We start from the raw sequence: 27,658 nt of genomic DNA, 5'->3' as shown, positions 1-27,658 counted from the left end.
AACAGTGGCTGATGACAGATTCATGTGCTGTCCAATGAGTAAATATATAATATATAAATAAATATATCCATACATACTATTAGCTAATTCTTTTTTTTTTTTTTTTTTTGGTCTGTGCAATTGTGACAAATATGGTATGTTACAGTATTACAAATTACTCTGAAAGTGCTTCACATAATCTGCTATGTGTATCATGATACAAAAATGCATTAACTTGAATAAATAGAAAATAAAAAAAATACAGTACATAAGAGAAACAACTTGAAAATGCTGCAGATTTTCAGTAGTTTCCTATTTTGCAGTGACTCTAGCAGGCATTCCCACATTCGATACAAGACACAAAAGTTCTCGCAACAAGTAATATGATTTTTGAGAGAGGACTTTTTTTCTATTTCTTACTTGTGTATGATATTGTCATAAGAAGTTATGTGCAATAGGTATTTCCTTCCAATTTCTAAATTGTAAAATCGCTCATACTGGTTGCGGCCCCTAGGGGCCACTGTTGTGTCTTAATCAGGTACACATGCTGGAGCCACTGCAGCTCGTGTTGATTCTAAAAGATCGCCAGGTTCAATCAGCCCACTGGGTCGGTGTTGCAGCTCTCCTCATGTCAAAATGACCTTCTCCATCAATCCCTCTATATTTCCCCACTCTTTAATTTCACTCCGCAGTTCGATCTGTTTTTGGTCATTAAGTCTTTGACCTTATTTCAGTGTGATTGACCTGAATCTCCTGTGTTACAATGTTCCTCTGCACTCTGACTTAAACATTACCTTCCTCCTTTCTGAAACCCATCTGAAAGCTTTTTCTCTACAAAACTCCCATTTTTTGGGGGGAATTCATTAAAAATGAATGAAGTGTCAATGAGTTCATTTAAATACGGTACACCGCTAAACCAGCAACAGAGACAGGCCACTTGTATTACGGTGAATAAGAGAATGTTGAAATGTTCAAGATGGTGGCTCTAGTATATGAAGATCCGCATCCCAAAAAAAGCCAATCAGCAAAGTCATTGTTTGGTCTTTACAAAGGTTCTTGGTGTTCAATAACAGCCATGAAGTCCTTGGTTTGTGAAAATTTGCTCTATATGACGACAAGTGGAGTGGCAGCAGAATAAGCCATTAAAACCCCAAAACATTTTTGAACTTCTGGTTTTGTCGTCCTTAAAGGGATAGTTCACCCAAAAATTATAATTCTGTCATTAATTACTCACCCTCATGTGGTTCAAAACCTGTAAAGCTCTGTTCACACCAAAAATGATAACTATAAGGATAACGATATTAGCGTCCACACCAGCGAACGATATTGTCTGTTTATTCTAAGCGCACGCTGGTCTGCCGCTTTAAATTCTCGAGCTCGTTATAGCAGGATGGATTCTGATTGGCTGTCAATGTTTGTATCATTCATCAGCTGGAAAAAATCGTTCTGAAAGTGATTCCAACGATATTGCTTTTCTGTACCTTTATCGTTATAGTTGTAGTGTGGACTCAGCTGTTCTTTAATATTGAGAAGGATTTTTAGAACTATATCTTTATCGTTATCTTTATAGTTATCGTCCTTGGTGTTAACGAGCATTAAGACCTTCATTCATCTTCGGAACACAAACTAAGATATTTAGTTTTCTGACCCTGCTTAGAGTGCAGTGCAACTGACACGTTCAAGTAGTTCTGACTTTGGTACCAATCGGTACTGAAATTTTAAAAACGTCCATTTCCCGCTAACATTTGTGTGCTGATGAGCCGATTCTTAAACACTGCTATTTGGCCAATGTGTTCACGTGCTCAACAGATATGACTGTGATTGGCTACAATGATCATCGCTTCACACTCTTCACCGAGCGGTCACACAGAAGCACACGGGAGCGTTTAAAAGCAGGCATCTGTCAGCTTTTAAACGCTCCCGTGTGGACGTTTTTACAATTGCAGTACCGAAGTTGGTACTTTTGACAACACTACGTTCAAGGGCCAGAAAGGTAGTAAGGTCATCGATAAAATAGTTCATGTGACATCAGTGGTTCAACCTTAATTTTATGAAGCTGCGAGAAAATAAAAATAAAGACTTTATTCAACAATGAACGTGGCAGTTGCATTGCTGTCTATGCAGGCTCATAAGCTCAAAGCTCTCGGATTTGCCCTCTTGCAAACTATTCTCAAACTTGAAAAAATGAAAGAGTTGGTCGTGACATTGAAGTCATATGCTTTTTACTTCTGGCGATTGTATTTAGGCTTCAAAATTCATAGTTGTGGACTGAATCTGAAAGGTTTTTATGGTGAACAAAACATGTAAGAATCATAAACTTTTGTTGGTCACAAAGCTTATTTTCTGAAATAATGGAAAATTCTGTTGGCTTTTTTCGAGGGAATCCGAGTGATGCTTACTTCGAGGTTGGTCTACAAAAATATATCATTATAAAGTGCTATTTTGTGCCAGCCTAAAATATAGTTTTTATTAATATACTATTAATAATTTTGATATTAAAAAATATTGAATTTTTGAAAAATTGAAAAATATATTGAATTTTTTGAGTTTATGATATCATTCTTGTAAGAATATATTGCTGATTTTAAAATGTTAATGAATTGTGAGACTTCAATGTTTCCCTACCCAATTTGATAGGACCTATGTATGACTAAAAATAGCTGTGCTTCCAAGATGGCCGCCTGAATTGACTTGCTTTGAAAGATACTTTGATAGCATCTGATAAAACAGGTTTACAGGGGTTAGTGAAGAAGACGCATGCAGAAATACTGCACTAGTGCAACCGATTAGTAAATTCACCCCACTGTCTTGCTCTCTTGCTCTTTCGTTCCCTTCTCTCAGGCGGTGAGAGGCCCCTTTCTCTCTTCTATTCTCCATCTTTTGTGCATTCTGTCTTCTCTCAGCCCATCTTAAGCATGACCTATTGTCATTAATCAGTCCTACATTGTCCCTTTATGGTCCTTTTTGCCTTAGTCCTCTGTCCAAGTCTGTCTTTCCAGCCCTTTGTCCATTAGCTGGTTCTCTCTCTTTCTCCCGACCCCTGGTTCCAACTCCTCCCTCCATCCTGACCCTTTCCCTTTCTTTCTCTATCTATCTCCCTTTCTTTCTTTGACCGCTGCTTTCCTCTGTGCCCTTTCATCCCAGCCGTATGGCTCAGTGTATGTGTGGGTGCTCACTGCAGGAGTCTTGTTGAGATGGTGGTGTGGGCCGAACGAAAGAGGGTGAGGGAGAGGGGGAAGAACAGGGGGATGGAGAAAACTGGTCAGGGCAAGGAGGGACAGAGGGGGAGAGCTGCAGAGCCACCTCGTTCTCGTAACAGAAGGAGGAACGGGAGCCCAAGATGTACTTTTTCTCGGCTAACTCTTTAGCGTTGCAGGTGGGCGTGTCTGGGACCTCGTAAGTCCTGTTGAAGTATGAGTAGTCCACCTAGAGGTGGGGAGGACACATGACAAGTACAAGGCATAACTAGATTTGCAGTTCTAGAAGAGTCAAGAAAAGAACTTTGTTATTTTAGTTAAGACTAGTTTTTGTGATTAGTTCTACATAAAAAAAAAAAAACAAGCAGGAGAATTATCACTATACACAACACCATCTTTGCATGAAGTTGGCTATAGATCGGTTCTAGTATCGACAGATCGTATTTATTAGGAATTGACTGATATTCAGAAGGGAATTGAGAATACCTTTTTAAATTTAAATTCAGTTTAAATTCATCTGAATTGCATTTCTACAGCAAATTCTTCGTCCTGTCATTTGAATTCAAATTCTTATGGAAAATGGCCAGTTACTTTAAAATTATGAATTTTGAATTGAATTTAGAATTTTGACTGACCCTGGCTCTTATCAACAGAAAAATTGATACGGGGTTACTTATTGTGGTTGCTTAGTAAGTAAATTTGCTTACTAAGTTACTGTATCAAGACTGTATCAAGATTTTTTACAGATTGCTTATTTTTCTATAAATCTGGCAACACTGTAAGAAAACCAGACCAATCACAACTGAGTATGTGAACAGAATCAGAATATCACAATGTAATTGCTGTTGGTTAGAACTTAAAGGGCAATAATTATATTAGTCAGATTTGTTTTTTGGATGGATTGATGGATTGTGTTAAGTTAAATGGATCTGAATTACATAGGTCCCTAATGGTAGGTGCACTGTAAAAAAAAAAATTTAAAAAATTAAAAGTTGAGCCAACTTAAAAGTTTAAGGCAACCAGCTTCAGAAGATTTTTGAGTTTTCTCAACTTAGCTTTTAGAAAATTTCTAAACTTGTTGATGTATAAACTTAAAAATTTTTGAGAAAACTCAAAAAATCTGCTGAAGCTGGTTGCCTTAAACTTTTAAGTTGGCTCAACTTTTTTTTTTTTTTACAGTGTGGTTTGAAACAAATTCTAACCAGAATGTTTGAGAAATATCAATACAATGTAGCCTTACAAACACAGTAATGAATCCAATCTGGTACTTCTACACTTTACATTTACAACCACTCCATGTCCTTTCAACTCCGTCATTTTCCACCCTCCATTTTTTTTTAACTCTCTGTCTCTCACCTGGTAGCAGTTCTTCCTTTCATAGAGCACAGGTTCAAAGCGGTGACCCCAGAGGATCTCAGAGGCCAGGTACGAAGACCGGCATTGGGTTGTCATGGCAGTGGCCTCCACCATGCCCTCCAGAATCACCACCACTTCCATATCTTTGTCTCCCTCTAGTGTATGTTTGTCCACCTCAAAGAAAGGGCTCTCCTCATTAATTTCGTGCACAATTGTCACAGGTGACACCAAAAAGATGCGATCTGTTCCTGTGTCAAAGCCGACATTGAGATCTGCATTGTCCAATGGCAGGAACTCACCCTCAGGGGTCACCCGTGGCTGCAGTAAAGGTCAAAAGCACTGTTACATATATTTAAGTTTTACAAACTATTGTATGTATGTGCATACTGTTTTCAGTAATCTATTTTATTCCAGTCAGTTCAGGCAATAACATATGAAATATAAGAATTTATTGTCTGATCTCCATGTTCAAACTTCTGACCATCTGACCTCAAAACATCGGAATGTGTTAGAAACATTAATACTGCATGTATTATATACATAGCATGAACACAATAAAAGACAAATATAAACACGATCCTCACAGACATTCACACACCTACACAATGACACATTTGGATCTACATGTTTACGATAATAAGATTTAATTCACTCTTAAACAAAAACATACCAACACAAATAATTTATTCAGGCCGTTAAATTAAGTCTCACACACACACACACACACACATACACAAATACACACAGGGCAGATATGCAAGACAATGGTTTGCTCTGGTAAAATTAATCCCCTCTGCAAATCTTATAAACCTCCGGTATGAGCTTGAACAAAACAAGCCGTCATTAACCACACCAACTGTCCAGATGTCAATCTCTTTCATTCTTTTTCTCTTTCATTTACTCATCTCGCCATGTGTTCTACCTTCATGCAAGGTATTTCTTTCTCGTATACACTCATTGCCAAAAATATCGGCACCCTTGGTAAATATGATCAAAGAAGGCTGTGAAAATTAATCTGTATTGTTGATCCTTTTGATCTTTTATTAAAAAAATTAACAAAAATCTAACCTTTCATTGGATAATAAGAATTTAAAATGGGGGGGAAATATCATTATGAAATAAATGTTTTTCTCTAATACACATTGGCCACAATTAACATCACCCTTTTATTCAATACTTTTAGAAACCTCCATTTGCCAGTTTATCAGCTCTAAATTTTCTTCTATAATGTCTGATGAGGTTAGAGAACACCTGACACGAGATCAGAGACCATTCCTTCATCCAGAATCACTCCAGACCCTTTAGATTGCCAGCTCCATGTTGGTGCTTCTTCTCTTCAGTTCACCCACTCATTTTCTATAGGGTTCAGGTCAGAGGACTGGAATGGCCAACAGAAGCTTGGTTTTGTGCTCAGTGACCCAGTTTGTGTTTGGATTATTGTACGGTTGGAAGATCCAAACATGGCCCATTATAAGATTTCTAACAGAGTCAGTCACTTATTGATTTTTTGTCTGTTGGTATTTGATAGAATCTATGATGCCATGTGTCTAAACAAGATGTCCAGGACCTCCAGCAGAAATATAGGCCCACAACATCAAAAATACAGCAGTATATTTCATTGTACACCTGGTGTACTTTTTATCCCTGTGTTCACCAAACCCATCTTGAGTGTTTGCTGCTAAAAAGCTCATTTTTTAGTTTCATCTGACCATAGAAGCCAGTCCCATTTGAAGTTCCCGTCGTGTCTGATAACTGAATATAGACGGTTTCAACGGCAACAACATAAACAAACATTACTGCGCATGCGCGCTTTTGTGGCCCTAACTTAACTTCCGGTAGACATCCAAATACAATCAGTAACGACAGCTAAGTCCCTCTAGAGTAGATTATGTTTTGATAACAAGCAAAATATGTTTGCTGCGTAAATCAGACGGACTGAGATGTAGCGATAACTACTTGGAAGGACTTTTTTGCAAATGTATTCTTTCCCCGGAAACGGATGTTGGGCTGTACATTACACAAAGCAACGCTGAGCTTACAAACGCTGCTTTATCAGGCATATAACTTGCTAGATGAAAATGAAAATGACATCGAACATTTTCTAAAGACAGTGTTCCTTCAGAAATACAGTGATATAAAAACACCCGCGCCTCGTTTTGATTTTTAAACGTGCATTACGTGCTCATGTTTATTCAACGAAGCCATTTGAAAAATCGGTCCGTTTTGATATCGTGGTGGGTCGCCACAAATAAATAAATGTATGTGAAACACATCCCACAGCACAACAACCTGAGCCCAACTTCATTACTCATCACTTTAACTTTAACTGTGTTTGTAGCCGGCGCCACTAACAAGACCAATAAACAAACACAGACCGGAAGTTAACTTCGGTACAGGCGCGTGCGCCTGATGAAACCGTCTATAGTGGAGATTGTTTTTGGATGAGCGAGGAGAATTTTTCTTGAAACCCTCCCAAACAACATGTGGTGATGTAGGTGCTGTTTGACAATTTTTTTTAAACATTTTCTGACCCCGAGACTCAACTATTTTCTGCAATTCTCCATCTCTGGTCCTTGGAGAGCCTTTAGCCACTCAAACTCTCCTCCTCACTGTGCATTAGGACGATATAGACACACGTCCTCTTCCAGGCAGATTCGTAACATTTTATTTTGATTGGAAATTCTTAATTATTGCCCTGGTGGTGGAAATGGGAATTTTCACTGCTCTAGCTCTTTTCTTAAAGCCACTTCACTAATTTGTGAAGCTCAATTATCTTTTGCTGCACATCAGAAATATATTCTTTGGTTTTTCTCATTGTGATGGATGATTAAGGGAATTTGGGCTTTGTTTTCCCTCCTATTTATATTTCTGTGAAACAGGAAGCCATGGCTGGATAATTTCATGTTCATAATCACCCTGGAGTGCTCAAAATTGTGAATATGAAGGGGAATATACTTCAGAGATATTTTACTCATAAGAATTTCTAGGGGTGCCAATAATTGTGTCCAATGTGTATTTGAGAAAAACATTTATTTCATAATGATATTTCCCCCCATTTTAAATTCTTATTATCCAATGAAAGGTTAGATTTTTGTGATTTTTTAAAATAAAAGATCAAAAGGATCAACAATACAGATTAATTTTCACAGCCTTCTTTGATCATACTTACCAAGGGTGGCGATATTTTTGGCAATGAGTGTACACTTGACTAGACTACCCTTCAAAAGTTTGGTAAGATTTTACAGTATAATGTATTGAAAGATGTCTCTTATGCTCATCAAGGATGCATTTATTTGATCAAAATACAGTAAAAATGGTAATATTGTGAAATATTACATATTTTAAAATGTAATTTATTCCTGTGACGGCAAAGCTGAATTTTCAGCATCTTTACTCCAGTCTTCAGTTTCACATGATCCTTCAGAAATCATTCTAATAAGCTGATTTGGTCCTCAAGGAACAGTTCTTAGTATTATCAATGTTGAACACAGTGGTGCTACTTAACATTTTTATGGAAACCATGATGCATTTTTTCACAATTCTTTTATAAAAAGAAAGTTTAAAAGAACATTTATTTGAAATATAAATATTTTTAAGATGTCTTTACTGTCACATTTGATTAATTTAATGCAACATTGCTGAAAAAAAGCATTCCTTAAAAAATAAATAAAAATCTTACAGTCCCCAAACCTTTGAATGGTAGTGTACCTTCAAAAGTACCACAGTAATGCCATGGATTTTTAGACATGGGAGCTAGTTATGGTAATGCTACAGAATTCTTTGAAATACCTTGGAATATCAAATAAAGAGCATATGGAATGAGTATGGTGATCATTTAATAACAAAGTAAATATTACAAATTTTGTGCTGTCAAATGACTAATCATGATTAATCGCATCCAAAATAAAAGTTCTTGTTTACATAATATATATACAGGTGCATCTCAATAAATTAGAATGTCGTGGAAAAGTTTATTTATTTCAGTAATTCAACTCAAATTGTGAAACTCGTGTGTTAAATAAATTAAATGCACACAGACTGAAGTAGTTTAAGTCTTTGGTTCTTTTAATTGTGATGATTTTGGCTCACATTTAACAAAAACCCACCAATTCACTATCTCAACAAATTAGAATACTTCATAAGACCAATAAAAAATAAAAAAAACATTTTTAGTGAATTGTTGGCCTTCTGGAAAGTATGTTCATTTACTGTATATGTACTCAATACTTGGTAGGGTCTCCTTTTGCTTTAATTACTGCCTCAATTCGGCGTGGCATGGAGGTGATCAGTTTGTGGCACTGCTGAGGTGGTATGGAAGCCAAGGTTTCTTTGACAGTGGCCTTCAGCTCATCTGCATTTTTTGGTCTCTTGTTTCTCATTTTCCTCTTGACAATACCCCATAGATTCTCTATGGGGTTCAGGTCTGGTGAGTTTGCTGGCCAGTCAAGCACACCAACACCATGGTCATTTAACCAACTTTTGGTGCTTTTGGCAGTGTGGGCAGGTGCCTAATCCTGCTGGAAAATGAAATCAGCATCTTTAAAAAGCTGGTCAGCAGAAGGAAGCATGAAGTGCTCCAAAATTTCTTGGTAAACGGGTGCAGTGACTTTGGTTTTCAAAAAACATAATGGACCAACACCAGCAGATGACATTGCACCCCAAATCATCACAGACTGTGGAAACTTCACACTGGACTTCAAGCAACTTGGGCTATGAGCTTCTCCACCCTTCCTCCAGACTCTAGGACCTTGGTTTCCAAATGAAATACAAAACTTGCTCTCATCTGAAAAGAGGACTTTGGACCACTGGGCAACAGTCCAGTTCTTCTTCTCCTTAGCCCAGGTAAGACGCCTCTGATGTTGTCTGTGGTTCAGGAGTGGCTTAACAAGAGGAATACGACAACTGTAGCCAAATTCCTTGACGCGTCTGTGTGTGGTGGCTCTTGATGCCTTGACCCCAGCCTCAGTCCATTCCTTGTGAAGTTCACCCAAATTCTTGAATCGATTTTGCTTGACAATCCTCATAAGGCTGCGGTTCTCTCGGTTGGTTGTGCATCTTTTTCTTCCACACTTTTTCCTTCCACTCAACTTTCTGTTAACATGCTTGGATACAGCACTCTGTGAACAGCCAGCTTCTTTGGCAATGAATGTTTGTGTGTTACCCTCCTTGTGAAGGGTGTCTATGATTGTCTTCTGGACAACTGTCAGATCAGCAGTCTTCCCCATGATTGTGTAGCCAAGTGAACCAAACTGAAGGGCTTTTCACACTGCGCTCAACCCCGGGTTATCGTCGTTCTAAACACCGCTTTTAACCCCGGGTAAAGACACGTTTCACACCTGTAATTTGAAAGCAGTGTTAGCACCGCATTTTACCTGGTTATGAAACCCTGCTCCGGAGCAGGGTTAGCACCGCATTTGTGGTGTAAACCCCGCACTGCAGTGCTAAGTTTGTTCAGTGTGAAACGGGCGGTATTTGCTTGTTGCTGCTGGACGCTTGGCAACAGACAGCCAATCAGAAATTGAGCAGCGAGGCTTATGTCACGCCATTAACAGGAAACGCGCGTCATGTAAACTGCAGCTGGTGAGAAGATAATATTCACATACTTTGCTCCTTGTTTTCTTTCTTTTGTACTTTTGTCTTTGTTTTCTTGCCTTTGTGCGTCATGAGGCTGTTCACATGTCGCGCCTAAAAACGCGTTTAAAACGCTAAGCGCGCTGCTTTCTCCTTCTTTCCAAAGCGCTGTAGCTTGCGCTCCCATGGTGTCTGCCGTTGCTAAGCAACCATGACCTGCGCTCTTCATGAAGACGCAGAAGTTTCAGCAAAGGATAAATGCTGTTCGTCCAGTCAGAGACAGTGACACCGCAAATATGCAAATAAGAACGTTAACCGGTGTTTAGGAATGTACGGTGTGAAACGTCTGTTAATGAATACCCAGGGTTAACAGTTAACCCCAGGCATAGACACAGATAACCCAGGATTCTGCTTATCCGGGGTTTAGGATGACCCAGGGTTAACAATTTCAAGTGTGAAAAGCCCTTGAGAGACCATTTTGAAGGCTCAGGAAACCTTTGCAGGTGTTTTGAGTTGATTAGCTGATTGGCATATCACCATATTCTAATTTGTTGAGATAGTGAATTGGTGGGTTTTTGTTAAATGTGAGTCAAAATCATCACAATTAAAAGAACCAAAGACTTAAACTACTTCAGTCTGTGTGCATTGAATTTATTTAATACATGAGTTTCACAATTTGAGTTGAATTACTGAAATAAATGAACTTTTCCACGACATTCTAATTTATTGAGATGCACCTGTATGTGTACTGTGTATATTTATTATGTATATATAAATACACACACATGCATGTATATATTTAAGAAAAATATGTGATGTTTATATTAAATGTAATTATATATGATATAAATTATATGAATATAAATAAATACATGTAAATATTTTAAAAATATATGCTGTATGTGTGTGTATTTATATATGCATAATAAATATACACAATACACACACATATATTTTTTTAACAAATTTTTTTGTGGATGCGATTAATCGTGATTAATCGTTTGACAGCACTAATTACAATACTGTGGTACAGTATTACCATCTCTGTACCAAGGTACAGTCATATTTGCTAACATCTCTGTCCCTGTTCATATTCCCAGCATTCTCTCTGATTCATTCTTTCCAATCATTCTGACCTCAAAGCAAAATCAACATCCAACCAGATTCCCAATTCCAATTCCAACCAGAACTAACCTTGCATTGTCAAATTATCTTTTGTTTCTTTTCAAAGAATTTTAATTCAGAAATTAATGCTCATCATAGAATAGGCATTAGGTATAAGTCACTTTATGTAGTGTGTGAATTGCATTTTTATTATGTTTAAATGAACAGACAGGACGAGACACATCTCACTGACCTTCAGTATCTGTGCTCGTACATGGGCCTCCACCAGGTGGCTCTTGCGCAAGTTTCCCACTCGCCACATCATGCAGAGTTTCCCGTCCCTCATGGCCACCACAGCCACATCCGAGAACACCAGTGTCTCATTGCGCTTCTTGGGCTTGGCGATCTTAGCCATTACCGCCCCAATGATGAAAGCGTCGATGATGCAGCCCACAATGCACTGCAACACGACAGCCAGCACCGCCAGGGGGCAGGCCTCGGTAACACTCCGGAACCCGTATCCTATAGACGTCTGCGTCTCCAGAGAGAAGAGGAACGCTGCCATGAAACTGTTCACCTGCTGAAAGCAGCGTTCCTCTGTCTCTGCCACCTTCTCCGCTCGGCTGGAATCCTCTACGGTTTCCAGAGGAGCCAGCGAGGAGGAAACAGACGAAGGAGAAGAGGACGATGATGCGGGGGGCGCCAGATCCCCGTGAGCGGCGGCGATGAGCCAGAACGTGAAACCAAAGAGAAGCCAGGAGAGCAAGAAGGAGAGGGTGAACACCACGAGCATCCAGCGCCAGCGGATGTCCACGCAGGTGGTGAAGAGGTCGGTGAGGTAGCGCTGGCCCCTTTCGCTCATGTTGACGAAGGTGACGTTGCAGCGCCCGTCCTTGCCTACAAAGCGCCGTCGGGGCCGGCGGGACTGGCTGCGGCGTTCGTGGGGTGGCGGGGGCGAGAGGGAAGATGAGGACTTTCTCTTGCTCCTCTCCCACCTCCCTTCTGCCCCAGACTCCCCCCTGAGCGCCGAGCCACGCCCTCCTCCTCCCCTCCTCCCTCCCCCCTCTTCATCATCATCATCGTCATCCTCAGCATCATCATCATCCTCATCCCTCTCTCCGCTCCTTCCTCCATTGCTATGGTGAAGGTTGAGCACTTTACCGTTGCAGTTGGGCGACGGAAGTGTGCCCGACTGGGAGGAAGTGACATCATCACTCTGTGCCAGCCTCATGACTTCCTCCTCATCCAGCGGGGTGTCCACAACTGCACTGAAGCGCCTCTTTACCCGAGCAGCCCCCATTATTGGTGACGACTACAAAATGTTTGGGAAAAATGAAGCTTTGCCAGATAAATCCAGGGTCAAAATGGATAAAAAAAATACGGATGCAATGATATATATCCAAACTATGAGTTGTAGACTGTATTCCACAGCGAGGCTTATGGCCTGAAAGAGACCGTATTGTCATTCAGATCCCGGCAGCCAATCGTTGCCCAGAGACGGAACACAATCGCATTAGAGATCATCTCTGACATCCTCAAAGAGTCTCCACTTGAGTGGTCCGTCCACTGTCTGCTATCAATAAACCAGTATTCCTGGACGATTTTACTGAACGCAAAGTTCCAAAGTTGTTAGATGCAGTAAATAAATAAAAATAAAAAATCCAGTTTCAATGCAGTTTCTCAGCTTTAGCAATAGTTTTGCTAAGGTTAGGTGGTGGGCAGAGACTAGACAGTGGAAAACAGTGCTGCTTTAGGTCTATGCGTAACAAATAGCAGCTTCATAAGAAAGTGAGCAACTAAAAGGCACAAACAAACAAGGCGAAGCTCAGGCAGAGCAGAAGGATGAAGGAAAGCTGAACTTACATAACATGAAGGAAAAACATAAACAAGCCTCAGTCTTAAGCTGAGGGAACATATAGAAGGAAGCTGAAAAGAACATGCACTAAACTGTCTAGAACGTATTTGTGTAATAAATAACAGCATGCATATACAGACCAATCTTTTCCTTTAGGACCTCTTCAGCTTTCCTTATTTAAATGGTGAGATGTTTAAAGACACAAGAGAGACGTGCAATTAATATGAAAACTAGTCAACATTTGCTAATACTTCTCAAATGGGACCTCTTTGCCTTCAATATTGAGAAAATATAACTCTGGAACAGAACAAGTCCATTTCTCGATCATATTAGACATCGAAACAATTCACACAGTCAGAAGTGACATTCTGTCACAGTCATGTTTGCATTTCCAGTCTGGTTTCAGCAGATTTTCCAGTCTCACACCAATAACCCGGTTCTCCAAAAGAAAGGGACATTTTGCTCTAGAAAAACTCTTGATTGAAGTTCTATAACTGAATTACTAGTTCACACATTACAATAGTAAGAGGTTTAAAGTGAGATGAATTATGACCTGTTGGTTCACTTTGATCTCTCCAAAAGCTTAAAAAAGCTAGGTGATGCTTTGAGATCTTCCTCAGAGTCCAAGTCCAATTTGGTCGTCAACAAAACACATGCAACTGGGGAAATGTTCCTAAAAATGAACATTAGATCAGACAAATTTTGAATGTTGTAGATTTAAAAAATGAAATGATTGGGGAACCTGATAAGTGGTGTTACCTTTTCATATACCTCCTTTGAGGAACCTGTAGTTCGAGGCTTAGTGAACTTGATAGAAAAGAGAATCTTTAAAAACGTAGTCTAGTCATGAAAAGCCCACTTGAACAGGAACATATTCAAGGATGAAATTAGAAAATATAACACTCAAAAGAGAATCAAGAAATGAGAGCATGGAAAAAGAACATTTCTAAAGTGAGAGGTGACAAGGTTTCATCTTCAAATATCTGCTGCCCTCGCACTGACATTTGTGGTAGAATATATCCACGGCAAATACAACTCAAGAATAGTTTGTCGGGTCCCTGTCACGTTCCTTATTATTCGAATTTGCGGTTTTTGCGTTGAGGACATCACAGTCTCTGTTAACTCCTAGAGAGAAAACATAATATGAAAGTTAAATTGAAATATAAAGACTAGATAAAACTAATAAAAATATATCTCTGTGACATGAAAGCTGCATTGCAAACATGCTCAATATATGCTGATTAAGTCTGATTATTTATCTCCAAGAAAATTTCATAATTCCAATTTAAAAATTCTAACAAACTATATTATTTTATATATTCATAAAAAAAAAAAGATCTATATATATATATATATATATATTTACCAGTGCTGGCAGTTAATGAAGTGCATGGATCATCCCGTGTCTTCTTTCTTTGCCCTTCCAGTCAGCAGAAATCTGCTGAAAAAGATTAAATATTATGTAAAAGATTAGTCTTCCTAAAAAGTCATCGGTCCCTCAAATTGAAAATTCATTAATTAATTAATTAATTTAAAAAAATAATTTAAAAAATAGCTGAATCATTCTGTAGTTGTAAACTATGGATGAGTAATTCCACATTTCAGTAATAAAAATTATAAATGTGGTATTTGATTACTTCTAATATCAAACATATAAAAAAGAATATTTCAATTTGTTTGTGTAAATAGACTTTCAATGTAAACTGCATTCACTTTAACCAGAATAAAACGTCAAATGTTACAATACGTTCCATTATGATTATAATTGCTGTGTTTGTATTTTTTTCATTTCCATTCTGTGTCACTAGTACCATAAATTACTTCACCTTTAACACAGAATCAAAAAGCTGAAAGTCCCCTTTGAAAGGCAAGAAACTCAATCTTTTAATATATTTGAAAAACCACCTGGCCTTGACTTTGAATAAGTTAAATACATGTCTCACAAGTCATTTTTAAGCAAAAATATGTTGCTCATAGTGCCATGTGTGTGTTCACTAAAGGATTTGGAGAGTGTTTGTGTGAGTCACATCTTATCTCACCACCAGTCTTTGACCTCTGACTCTAACCTCTACACACTGTAACCTAGGGCTGTGTGTTTGTGTGTGTGTGTGTGTGTGTGTGTGTATGTGAGAGAGAGAGAGAGAGATCTCATTAGAGCACTAAACCTATTGATTAACACGTACACCAATGCTGATGAAAATATACCATTGACAGAGAGCCATTCAGTATTCATGTTCTCTAATAAGATCATCTACAGCAGTTAACTATGCATATTTTAAAAAGTTATCTCCCTAAATAAAGACTAATATAAATAATGAAATGTTGCTCCTTTAGGAAAAAGCTCACTTGCAACAGATATTATTTTAATAACACTTGAATGTGGATTGTGCTCAAATAATGACAATAAGTGTCATTATGAGTGACAACTGAGTGCAACGATCCTTAAAACAACAACAACAACAAAAAAAAAATCTAAAGTAACCTTACCATATAATACACTTTATAATAATAATTAAAAACCTTTTAAATACTTTATAACTGTTTAATTATTGTGTGTGGAGGTCTTTTTGGCCTCATACTGTATTAGTTTGCAAATAAAATACTAAAAGGATGTAAAATTCAAATTTAAACATGGAAATATAAAAAAGTATAAGTAAAATAAACGAACAAACAAAAAAGCCTGTAAAAATAAGGCATATTTTGCAATTTGCACTATTTCTAAGCAATTTTTTTAATTAACTGTGAATATACAAAATACCAGACGTTCTTGCATCCATTGAAGCACAAGATGCTTGAGAACTGCTGTCATCAAAAAAAAAAAAAAATCTTTCACCTGAAAAAAATCAACTGAACTTTTTTTCAAATTATCCTGATAATATTTGTAATGAAAAAAAAAAGTTACAAAATTTCCACAAGTGGTCTCAGATTTTTAATTAAAAAAAAAAAAAATTTAAGCATTATCAACTATTTCAGTGAACTTCATGTATAATACCATTCAGACTCTCTCACTTTCTCTCTCCTTATCTTTCTGTTCCTCATGTTGGAGGTGTCTGGTGAAATCTCCCATGCTGCTTATGAGAGCTGAGTGTTACTCAAACACCCCTGATCCTCTCCAGCATGTGCAGTGTTCAGAGGTGTGAGATATGGGACCAAGGTCAGCGTGATATGGGACATTCTAGAATAATTGCTGGTAGAACGCCAATGCAGCAGTGCCAGACTTATGTCGGGGGCAATTAACAGGAAACTATCGAAATCTATGCAAATCAGCTCAAAGGTTACACAACAATCAACTTTTGACTACATAACAAGGTTAATAGCTTAACCTGCCCCATCTGACTCCAGAATATTTTAATAACAGAAGTTGAACAATTTTTTAAAGGATAAGCTATTTCAACATAAAAATGTCCCAGTACTCTATGAATATCATTGTTTTCAAGAGCCCAATTTATTTTCTCTTATCTCTCTGACACTCAGATTGCATTTGTCACTCTATCCATCCTGAATTCTCTCTCTCTTTTTGTATTTCTATCCCTCTCGCAGATTACTGTCCATGTTCAAGAGTTATGAAGGGAGATTAAGTCCCTGTGAAAATCATTTCAATAATATTCTGTACAGTGAATAACCTTTTGATCTTTTCTCTCTAACATACTCTCTATTTCACCTTTTCACAAATCTGATGGGGATAATCTTATTGAGAAATGCTAGATGCATGCTATTGTTACATCACATTGCTGATATCATGCAGATTTCTAAAGTACTGTATATGAAAATAATTTTACTTTAGCAAAGACTGACAATGCAGACTCATATTCTATAGGCTATACTTTATGCTGTTACAGGCACTTTACAGATAAGAAGCATTTGTTTGTGTGACAAGTAGTATGTTTGTCTTTTATTTATAGCATTGACAACTTTATGTAATAAGGACGTACATGGCAGCATAATTCCACAAAAATTCTGGTAAGGGTTTTGTTCTAAACCACCTTGGGAATATTAAAGTTTTTGGTTTTGATTTGATAACTTTCTGAATGGTTCCATAAATTATTCTCTAAATATTTTTATGAAACGTTTGGACAATTTTGACAATTTCCTCAGCAGTCTATTTCCAAATGAGATCATTTGAGATTTCAACAGAATAACAAATACAGTATAACAAATAAGAAATACATTTAATATAATTCTTGTATAAATAAATAAATAAGGTTTACTTTTCACTGACATTTCACAGCACAATAACACTAAAAGAAACAAAGAACTGCTCCATAATATTTCACTGCTTCGCAAGACATTTGTTCATAAATCAGACATTACGTTTGCAAACTTAGTTGAGGTGATGTACAGTATAGTAAGAAACACTATTAGAGTATTAGCAAGAGGAATGCACATTCTGAAAGACATGAAAACCATTGTTTATCTAAAAAAAGGAACTGGTTAATAAAAATTATAGTATAATATTACACATAGATATGATATTTAGTATTAGCCTATTAAACTTCTGCCTAAACAATGCACTATATGCACTCCATTCAAACTTTAAAAGTTACTATAGATAACCCCGTTTTTTTTTTTAATTTTCAAAAATCATGTTTTTTATGTTATCATGTTTTTATTGTGTTTTATTGTGTTAGTTAGCTGTTTTTTAAAGTAATTTATAGTCAAAATAACCCAAATGCAGTTTGATTGAAATTGAGTTATCTGTTTTTGCAAATGAACTCTTCATATTAGTGCTGTCAAAATTAGCGCAGGGGTGGAGCCTAGGGTTGGCCACCCCACTCATAACTGCTGTTTCTGTCTGTTTTTTTTCTTGACAAGAAGTGCATTTATTCAGTCGCAGAAGGCCTTTACGATCACATCAATTCTCCAGCTTCACTTCAGCGGCAACCGGCTCGTGCTGTAGCCTGTATCAATTCATATCTAAGCACGAAATAAACTACGTGCATGCAATGTCGTGGTCAGTTAAGGGACGAAGTTACCAAAAAGGCGAGTAAAGCTGCCTTAAAACTGTGCGTGCATGTAATATCTTATATATGAATTACATTTAGAACATGTCTCTGAAATGGTTTTCAAAACTGTCCTGGAGCATCCTAGCACTGTCTCCCTCATCTAACACACTCGATTCAACTCCTCAGCTCATTAGTAGAGACTAAAATAGGTCAGAAAAGGTAAAGACATTTGAGAGAAAACAAGATGCGTGTCAGATCCGTGTCACATTCAGCAGCAGCAGCTAAATAGCAGCCAAAACAAACTAATAACCAGCTGCGGTGATGTCTGTCCATCAAGAATAAAATAAAAAATAGGAAATCAATAACTTTTATATAGCTGTAATTATTTATCTGTATTTAATTTAGAATTTAGTGTTTGATAACTTTATTCAATTTCTGTATATTTCTGCTGAGGGGCACAGGTAGCATAGCTAAATATAACATTTATTATAATGGGTTTATGTGAAGATTGTTTGATGTTCACTTAAATTAGAAGCTATTTTTAAAGTCTAATAAATGTTAAAATTGATAGCTCTTAATTATAATGTAATGTTTAATGGCTACAGTCAATGGCTGAATATTAGGGGAATTCTGGCCTCCAGTCATAAAAAAGATGCCATTAAACAAATATTAAAAATATGTTGTTTGTACATTAATTTGAAGATTGAATGTGAAATTATTGCAATATAAAAGTATAAAAGTATATTTAAAAACTTTAATGTTAGGTGGGATTAATATAGGTTATATATATATATATATATATATATATATATAGTTAACAGTTATCATTAGTTAATTACATTAGTGAACATGAACTAACAATGAAAAATACATGAACTAACAATGGAAAATTTCATTAATACTAACAAAGATTAAAATACAGTAACCAATGTATTGCTCATTAAGGAATATTATGCATTAACTAACTTTAACTAACGGGACCTTAATGAAAAGTTTTACTCGTATGTTTAAACATTAAGCTGCACCTGCAACAAGCACAAGATTCATACTGAGAGCCATAACAATGTTAAAGTGGCAAAATTTATTTTGCAGAGAATCAACACTTAAAACTACACTGACCAGAGACATACTGGAAATGCTGATTAAGTGAATAAAACTTTATTAGCAAATAACTAATAGTTTTAAAATGATAATGCTGATTAACAACATCAGTAGTATTGGTACATGGTGGAAATGCATGCCTTGTCACCTGCAGCAGAACACATGCAGTAATACAACAGCCCACATACTGCACAACCAATCCATAGTGTTATCGATTCTTCTATGCCACAAAATGAGGCCACACAATGTCCATGCATTCACATGGCCGGGCTGTGTCTCTCTCAGTTTCGCTCTCTGGCTCACTCTCGATATCTCTAACTCACTTTTATTCCCTTACTTTCTGTCTGTTTCTATCTCTCTCTCAGTCTAGATATGCCAGAAGCGTGCGATGAGATTATATGATCCAGTCAGCCGGCTGAAGCCTGGCTGGAAACTAACTCACGTTAATCTGAGAGGAGTAATGAGAAAGTATTAACTACAGATAACATCACCACTCACTGAAGTTCTGCACAATATAGGCTTCAGAACAATCTCCTAATCATTAGAACCTAACGTATGCCAAGAAGAGCCAGACTAAATCTGTTAAATGTATGAAAGAGTAATAACAGTTTCTTAAATCTTAAAGGAATATTCTGAGTTCAGTACAAATTAAGATCAATCGAGAGCATTTGTGTTATGTTAATTACCACAAAAATAATTTCAACTCATCCTTTACAATAATGGACATGAATGAGGCCAATTCACAAGTGCTAAAATTCTGACGGTTTCAATAATATAGCCACACAATGTAAATAATTTGCATGTTAACATGATTTTATTCTGTGAAATAAACCTTTAATAACCTTTTAACCTTTTAACCAAATAAACCTTATTAACCTTTTGTGAAGTTGCATCCTATTTTACATCTTTGCCACCATAACAACACAAAAACGACTGTAATTTAAACTGCTTTACAGCTCAAATAATACACAAGTTTTAATAGAATAATTAATGTTAGTGCTTTTATGAAATTATTAGTTCTACATTTTTGTTAAAAAAAACACTGGTAACACTTTACTTAAAGCATTTATGTATAATGCAGTTTTAAAGCATTAATTATGCCTTGTAATGCACCTTATAATGCTTTGTACAATCTCATGAATAATTGTAACCACAGTTAATACATTATAAGACCTATCAATTCATTGTTACACTATGCATTTTAAATTCAGTTATAATTATTTACAACAAGGTATAATGTATTAATAATTATAATGCATGACACCCTTTAATAACCCTTTATAAAGCATTATTACCAAAACACTTTTTTTCTACAATTTTCTGTCTAAAGATATACCTAATTTTACAACTTGTCACCATGAAAACACTAAAATTACTGTAAATATATATATATATATTGTTACAGCTCATACACAGCTTTCTGTTTTTAAAAACTCCAAATATTGGCCAAATTTACTTTTTTAATCATAATCTACATTTCTGTTTGTTTTGTTGTTGTTTTCTATCAATTGAGCTAAGCTTGAATTAAACCCAGAGTATTCCTTAATGAATACATTTTCAAACACATAATCATTCTTTATTCCTGTCTGTCTCCAGAGTGTGACATAGCATGTGCCTCATTCTTCTAAACTCTCTCCTGCACATAATATTGCGCTCCTCATTCACTTCTCTGTCTCCCTGGTTTCCACACTGTGGTCTGTTGCTGCTGAGACAGCACCACTTCAACCCCAGGAGCTAATAAAGTGTTGTGTTACCTTAGATAAACGTGGGAGTGCCGTATTTGTTTAAAACTGCCTGTTGCTTCAGTATGGACGAGTCAGTGCTGACAGAACTTACTACCCTATTTCTTGGTCTTTGCAACCTTATTTCTATAGGACACTACATTGACTTTATAGGTTATGAATTCAGTGAGGAACTGCCTCTGAACTACTGGCATGGTGTCACAGCTACTTGTAACTCATGACAACTGTCTTATCATAGAACTAATAGTGTGTATGAGTATGTTTATCACACATTCATTATGATAAGAGCAAGCTAGTGCATGTTTAGTTGGTGAGGGAATTATGTTGCACTTCGAACAACGGATCAAGAACACAGGTTGACATGGAAAGAAACACAGATCATCAAAGGCCTTGTTGCCCAAATGGCACTCATGAGCACTGCTCTGAATCATTCAATGACACATGGGACACCCTGCGGACCTTTATTGTGCATGTCCAGGAAGGTCCGTATCATAAGGTCCAAATCATTTAGGACAGGTTGCCAACAATATTTAAATCCTATCCTGCAGTAAAACAGATATTTGGGAGTACTTACAATGAACTATCTTGGCTAAACCAAAAACGATAACTATAAAGATTGCTAAATCGAAAATTATAGTATTGCCCATACCCAACACATTATAATATTCTGTTTGCTACAAGTGTGCGCTGCAGTTATGTAACTTTAAATGCTCTGAATTCTGATTGGCTGTCACTGTTTTTATCGTTCATCAGCTCAATTTCATTCCAACGATCCTCTGTGTCGTTATCACTACAGCTGTGGTTCGGACCTCCCTATTCTCATTGAATTAGAGGAAAAAATAGTTGGAATCACTTTCAGAACAATATTTTCCAGCTGAACAAAAACATCATCCAATCTGAAATTAACCAATTTGAGCATGTAAAAGTGGCAGGCGATGTAATTACAGTGCACACTTACAATAAACAGAACGTAATCATCTGTTGGTGTAGACACTAATATAGTTATCATTTAAGGTCAATCAAATTATTTTTTATAGTTTTCGTCATTGCTGTGCTCCTTAAAATCTCAATATAGTATGAGAGGACAAGGATTTAGAGGGGACAGATATTCTGATATTCAGTATACTTCAATGCAAAAGTTCAATAAACAAGCGAGTTACTTTGTCTGTTTACGAAAATAGTTCCAATATAGTTCACATTTCCGAGCAATGGTGCTTTCTTCCTGAATAAATCAGCATTATTGAACAAATTGGTTGAATTAATGATTCAATGACTCATGACTCATCATGATAAAGACAGTCACTTACTACCAGCTACTGGCTAAATAAAGTCATCTGAAAAATGTTTCAATGAAAAATCCCCACTAAAGACTGACAGACTGTCTAGACAGAGTAGAATTCCAGGACTGTTGAAGCCTATTCTAAAGAATTCTGATTAATGCTGATTATATTCCACATATCTTACATGCGAGCATATTTTAATGGAAATATCTCTTTTCCTATGTTCATTATCTCAACCTTCTCAGACTCAATTTTCTCTGTACCTCCTACAGCTCTGCCTCTCGCATTCTTGAAGATTAATTGTTGGACTGAAATAATGCATAAATCTTTTCATCTCATTGTTATTTTTGCTTTGCAGCGTTTCTCCTGCTCATCCTCTGCACACACGAAAATAAATTAAAAAATGTAGTTTAATTTATTAATTAATACACAAATATACACTGCAAAATAATAATGGATAGATGAAATGCGAGAAAGCATAACACTCTCAGCTATCGCTTTCAGATTCTCTCTATCACGTGGAGGAGGAGGATTGGAGATAAAGAACTAATCCTTTAGTCTGAAATAGTTCAGTGTTCATTTTCACATCACCACATAAACTCAAGCACAAATTCTCCTAATGAAAGTGATCATGATATTGCTATAAAATCATTTCTACAGAAATCAACCTTTTCACTCTCTCGGCGAGTTAAATAAAGAAAGCACTGATTCTTAGAACTAATGACCTTGAGGTTAATCTCACTCAACTACAAACTAATACTGTAAACAGCGCCAGATGAAGAAGAGAGAAATTAAACGAAAATCCTCGTTGCAGTAGCACTAAAGGAGGACAGTTATATCGATCTTAAAGGAAAAAAGAAAAAAAAATAGTGTTGCAATTGTCCTTCTGTGTAGCCTACTTTAATAAAAAGCTAATGCAGCAGTTTATGAAGTCTTAATATATCTGTTATGCTAGAAAAATTTGACTATAAGATTAATTTTGATAGCTGACAAAGACTACTGCATACCGCCTACAAGTCTAGACCTCTTCAAGTAGTTATATAGAATGTAAGTACTATGTATAATTTATAGAATAAAAAATGAGCTACTTTTAAGCCTTGAGGAACCATTTTTATAACTTTTAATAATGACATTAACAAACATTATAATATAGGACTAGTTGTTTAGTAGTTTACTAAAATAGTTAGAAATGTCATGAAAGTTTTCACAGATTTTCGTATTTTTATATTTCACATTATTCATATTTGAATACATTCTATTCATTTTTTAAATAGTGTATTCATAAAAACACATGCAGCTAAATATCACATTGAATTACTTAATGATTAATGAAGGTTATTAGGCCTATAAATTTATCAGTGTTTTGCTGATATTGGCTGCTGTGAATGAGGCCTGATGGAAATGCCTTTCACCTTGACCTGGTCACAGGTCAAGCTACAGACCAGTGTTAACTACTCATATATTTTGTGTTGTAACAAAGACCTCCAAAGCATACTAAAAACAATTAACCTAAATGTTGAGTTGTTAACCTTGAATGTTGTTTCGTGTTTTATTTACCCATTACCAGACAAATAGGCAGCTATATGGTTTAATTTGGTATAGTAATGAACTACGTCATTCACAATTATTGTATACGTACAATCTGTTTTCTTAAATAATATATAAACAGCACTGACACAGGAAGTCAAATATGAAGTTTGAAGAACAAAAAAAAACGACACTCACCGGCTCGTGAACAAATTGTCATCACATATAGTCCATATAAGCGTGATGTCTTTTCAGTTTCTATTTGATTCATATAAAACTGTTTTGGTATTTTTTTTTTTCAGTTAATATTAAAGCAGAAGATAAAGCGACTCCTGATTGAGGATGCGTCGCATTTAAAAAGCTTTGCAGCGCGTGAAAGTGTTGCGTGGGCGCTCTCCGCGCGCTCTGCTCCACGCGCGCTCACCAGCAGGCACGAAAAACTTCAGTGGGAGCCGCATCCTCTCCTCTCCCTCTCTACATCTTTTCAGTCTAACTCTTCCTCTTTACTTAGTCCTTGTTTCATGCCACTGACCCTCAAACTTACAGTAATAGTAATCCTAATGTTTTGGTGAAGTAATGTTACGCACTGTTACGTATCGTATCTTATGTTTGGATGGCAGTATCACAGTAAGTACAATAGGCTCATATCTAAACTCTAAAGCGGATATGACAGACACATACAGCAGCAGAGTATAAAGTGTGTATGTCAAAAAACATGAATAGCCTACATTAAAAATACCCTTAATCTCGCATGAGTCCAAAAAAAACAAATTGAGATTGATCAATGGAAAATGCTCTCCAGGCACGGAAACAGAAAGCAAAGAGAGGCTGATAGAGACAGACAGGCTGACGTGACTGAAGAGAAGTGATTGGCTAAGCACTGTTAAATAATGTTTTATTTATGACATTATTAAATATTTGGTCATAAATATGGAATGATTGGATTATATTTTACAGCTACAAATGACCAAATATGTGGAGGTTTTGGATTAGCTGATACAAATACATTTAAGTATCAAGTGCTAATTAAACTGATGATTGAAATAACACCAAAAGTCAACCTCATTTATTTTCATGTGAGTTGAGGTTGCGCATATGAACCACTAGAGGGCGGAATGTTTCAATTATTTCAGACTGAACAAGTTTCTCTATTTTCAGAGTGAGAATACTGTTTTCATCCGGAGAGGTTGGGCACTTGCTGAACCTGTATAAATTTTGACAGCTTACACGGTTCACTGTGAAAAAGTGGCTTGTTATATAAGTGTAAAAAAGAAGAAAAAAGAAACTCGCCTGGACATGGTTATACTGTGACTGGCTTATAGAGGGAGGAATGAATGTGCCTCTAAATGTAAAAGAATGTGTGGTTTTACAATAAAATGGATCTGTTTTAAGTTTTACAAGATGAAAGTGGCTTTAACAGCCATGTACATTCAAAGTTTTAACGTCCCATTTACAATATATCCATGTACTATTATTTTTTGTACAGCCTAATAAACTTTAGGACTTGTTTTTGAGAAATGCAGATTCCCTCTAGTATATTTCCACACTTTGTCATTATAATTTGTTCTGCCTGACTGGATGATATGCTTTCAATAAAAAAAGAATATTGCAGTACATTAATTAAATAATAATATAATTATTTAATACTATAAAGTGATATAAGATATAGGCTATGAACAATAAACTGCCCCTTTTTACTTCTGAAGGGACATGGAACTAAGTGTCCTTCTACTCACATAATGTCTGAACTCTGTGGCTTTTCTGTCTGTGATCAAGTACAATGATGCAAGACAAGGGCACACACAGACTGCTTTTGGCTATTATGTCATAAGTATTTGAAATGAAATGGACAGATTCATTATATGATTGGAAAATTGCCCAATTAATAAAAATGGTATTTCAGTATTCAAAAAAGCCCAATTAAGTGATGCAATCTCAACGCATGTACTGCATCGTATCTACCACATGTCAGTTCTCAGAAAGCATGATTGGTTAATTTTCATGGAAACTGGGATTATATAATCTAACTTTCACGAATGCAGATGTAATCCTGTGCTACCTCTCAGCACATGTTCAGTGTGGTCCTGGACTAAGATAAACATCCAGCTGAACAGAAGCCAATCTCCACTGGAGTCTGATCCACTCGCTGTACCTTGGGTTGCCAGATCTATAAAATGCTGAAATGAAAGTCAGATTCACTGAGTTTGCTCTTTGTTCTAGCAGTGGAAAAAGACCCAAAACAACAAAATTTAAGGAAAACTGAGATAAATTAGAGTTAACTAGCCTTTAACCAATTTCTTCATATCACCATCAAAATTAGTAGTAGTAGTAGTAGTAGTAGTAGCCTATTACTTTTGGCATGCTCTGTTTTGAGTAATAGAATAAGATAAGAATAACTACTACTGAAATTCTGCCAGTGAACATATTTTGGAAATGTGTGAAGGTCATTTCTCTGAAGACAATGTTCTTGTATGGCCGAGTGTCAAAGATAGACTACTATGCAAAGATTTTAAAGGATGGAAATTTTTTGTCATTGGCTGGCCTACTAAAACCATGGATTCTCTCTCAAAAATAATTCAGTCTCATAAAACAAATGCACACTTAGTTTAAGTGAAATTAAAGATTGCATTCTGGATTTAAACAGGCTGTCCATCCATGCATTAGTGATGGAGATTTTTAGTGAGCAGGTTACTTTGAAATGCCAGTAGATGGTGACAAGTGACTTCATCAGTAAGTCATTCAATCACTGAATCAAGTCATTGAATCATTCAGTCAAACGATTCATTTTCAAGAACTAAATAGAGCTACTGTATTTAAAAAGAACTAAAACTGAGACAGAGAATCATTCAGTCAAACGATTTGTTCAAATGCACTGATTCTTTCAGGAATGAAACAAGAGGTGTGCCCCAACATTTTTTTTTTTTTTTTTTGCCATTTAAGTAGTGAGTGTGCCCACACAGAAAATTCCAAGAATGGAACATTTTATGCACTCAACTGTCACAGCTTTCCTTAAATAGTGGAAGGGGAGGGGTATCATACTCCGATGGTTGAATAGGGTAAAGTCTTAAAAAGTTAGTCATCTAATTTTTTTTTAAATTCAATTATGAAAAGGCAGATTGGTCTTATTTGTATTGGGTAAGTAAGACTGATTACCTCTTGGCAACTGCTAGTTGGTCAAACTAGTTGTTAGGACACAGTCTTAACATGGAGCCTATAAGTTTATGCAACTGGCCCCAGTTATCCTGAATTAACCCTACATCAGGGGTTATCAACTCTATTCCTCGGGGACGACTTTCCAGCAGAGTTTAGCTCCATCCTAGATCAAACTCACCTTGGGCCTGTTTCATAAAACAAGTTTACCAAATAAGCCAGGCTTATTTCAGTTAGTCTGACTTGTTGTCAATGGTTCAAAATAAGTCAGACTAACTGAAATAAGCCTGGCTTGTTTGGTAAACTTGCTTTATGAAACAGCCCCCTGCTTGTTCAGGTGTGTTTGATTAGGGTTGGAGCTAAACTCTTGCCTTGTCCAAATACCCACACTTACGGTCTTGGCCATTTGAGAGCGTGTGCGCACGACAGGAAGTAAGTGCACAAGACTGTCCCAGGTCTTAAAAACAGCAAAGCGCAGTGACCTAAACGCACACTAAATCCACACTCCGGAGCGCTATTCGAGGCTTAGTGTATCCCATCATGCATCATGTTCTGGACATAAATCATGAGACTTTTTGCCGAGATCTTGCGAGAGGTCACGGAAACCTTTCCAAAATAAGTTAAATATTAATATAATAATTAGATATTACATATAATTTGGTAGAAAAACAGTGTTTTTATGTTTTATTGGTGCAAAGATGAGTAGTGGTGATATTTATTTTGTACAACATTTTCAATTGCTTTTTAGCACTTAATTAGAAGCACCACAAATTAAATTATGTCATGTTATATAGGGACTACTGAACAGACATTTAGAAGTTGATTTTAAAATGCAAAGTATTTAAAATTAAAA

At 36.5% G+C, this 27,658-nt stretch overlaps 1 protein-coding gene across 2 annotated transcripts; it reads right to left on the bottom strand.

Annotated features, from left to right (window-relative positions):
• Window positions 1-87: 87 nt before the first annotated feature.
• kcnj14 (potassium inwardly rectifying channel subfamily J member 14) lies at window positions 88-24,481 on the bottom strand. Of its 2 annotated transcripts, XM_058747483.1 has the most exons (6): window positions 23,854-24,481; window positions 14,429-14,503; window positions 13,822-14,187; window positions 11,461-13,735; window positions 4,533-4,850; window positions 88-3,405 (listed from the first exon to the last, which is right to left on the bottom strand). In XM_058747483.1, exons 4-6 carry the CDS (start codon window positions 12,505-12,507, stop codon window positions 3,133-3,135), a joined length of 1,638 nt encoding a protein of 545 aa, XP_058603466.1. In that variant the 5' UTR covers window positions 12,508-13,735; window positions 13,822-14,187; window positions 14,429-14,503; window positions 23,854-24,481; the 3' UTR covers window positions 88-3,132. The 2 variants fall into 2 exon arrangements, with proteins under 2 accessions (XP_058603466.1, XP_058603467.1); XM_058747484.1 differs by having other exon boundaries at window positions 11,461-14,187; window positions 14,429-14,500.
• Window positions 24,482-27,658: the final 3,177 nt, after the last annotated feature.

Source organism: Onychostoma macrolepis, chromosome 16 (genome assembly GCF_012432095.1).
Source record: "Onychostoma macrolepis isolate SWU-2019 chromosome 16, ASM1243209v1, whole genome shotgun sequence".
NCBI lineage: Eukaryota > Metazoa > Chordata > Actinopteri > Cypriniformes > Cyprinidae > Onychostoma > Onychostoma macrolepis.
The sequence above is the reverse complement of the archived record's forward strand: the minus strand, read 5'-3'. Positions and strand labels throughout refer to the sequence as shown.

Coding starts and splice junctions, on each gene's coding strand:
- kcnj14 (XM_058747483.1), bottom strand. CDS start 12,507: ATGGGGGCTGCTCGGGTAAAGAGGCGCTTCAGTGCAGTTGTGGACACC. Junction 4,851..11,460: donor TACGAGCACAGATACTGAAG/GTCAGTGAGATG, acceptor CCTTTACTGCAG/CCACGGGTGACCCCTGAGGG. Junction 3,406..4,532: donor AAAGGAAGAACTGCTACCAG/GTGAGAGACAGA, acceptor CCCCACCTCTAG/GTGGACTACTCATACTTCAA.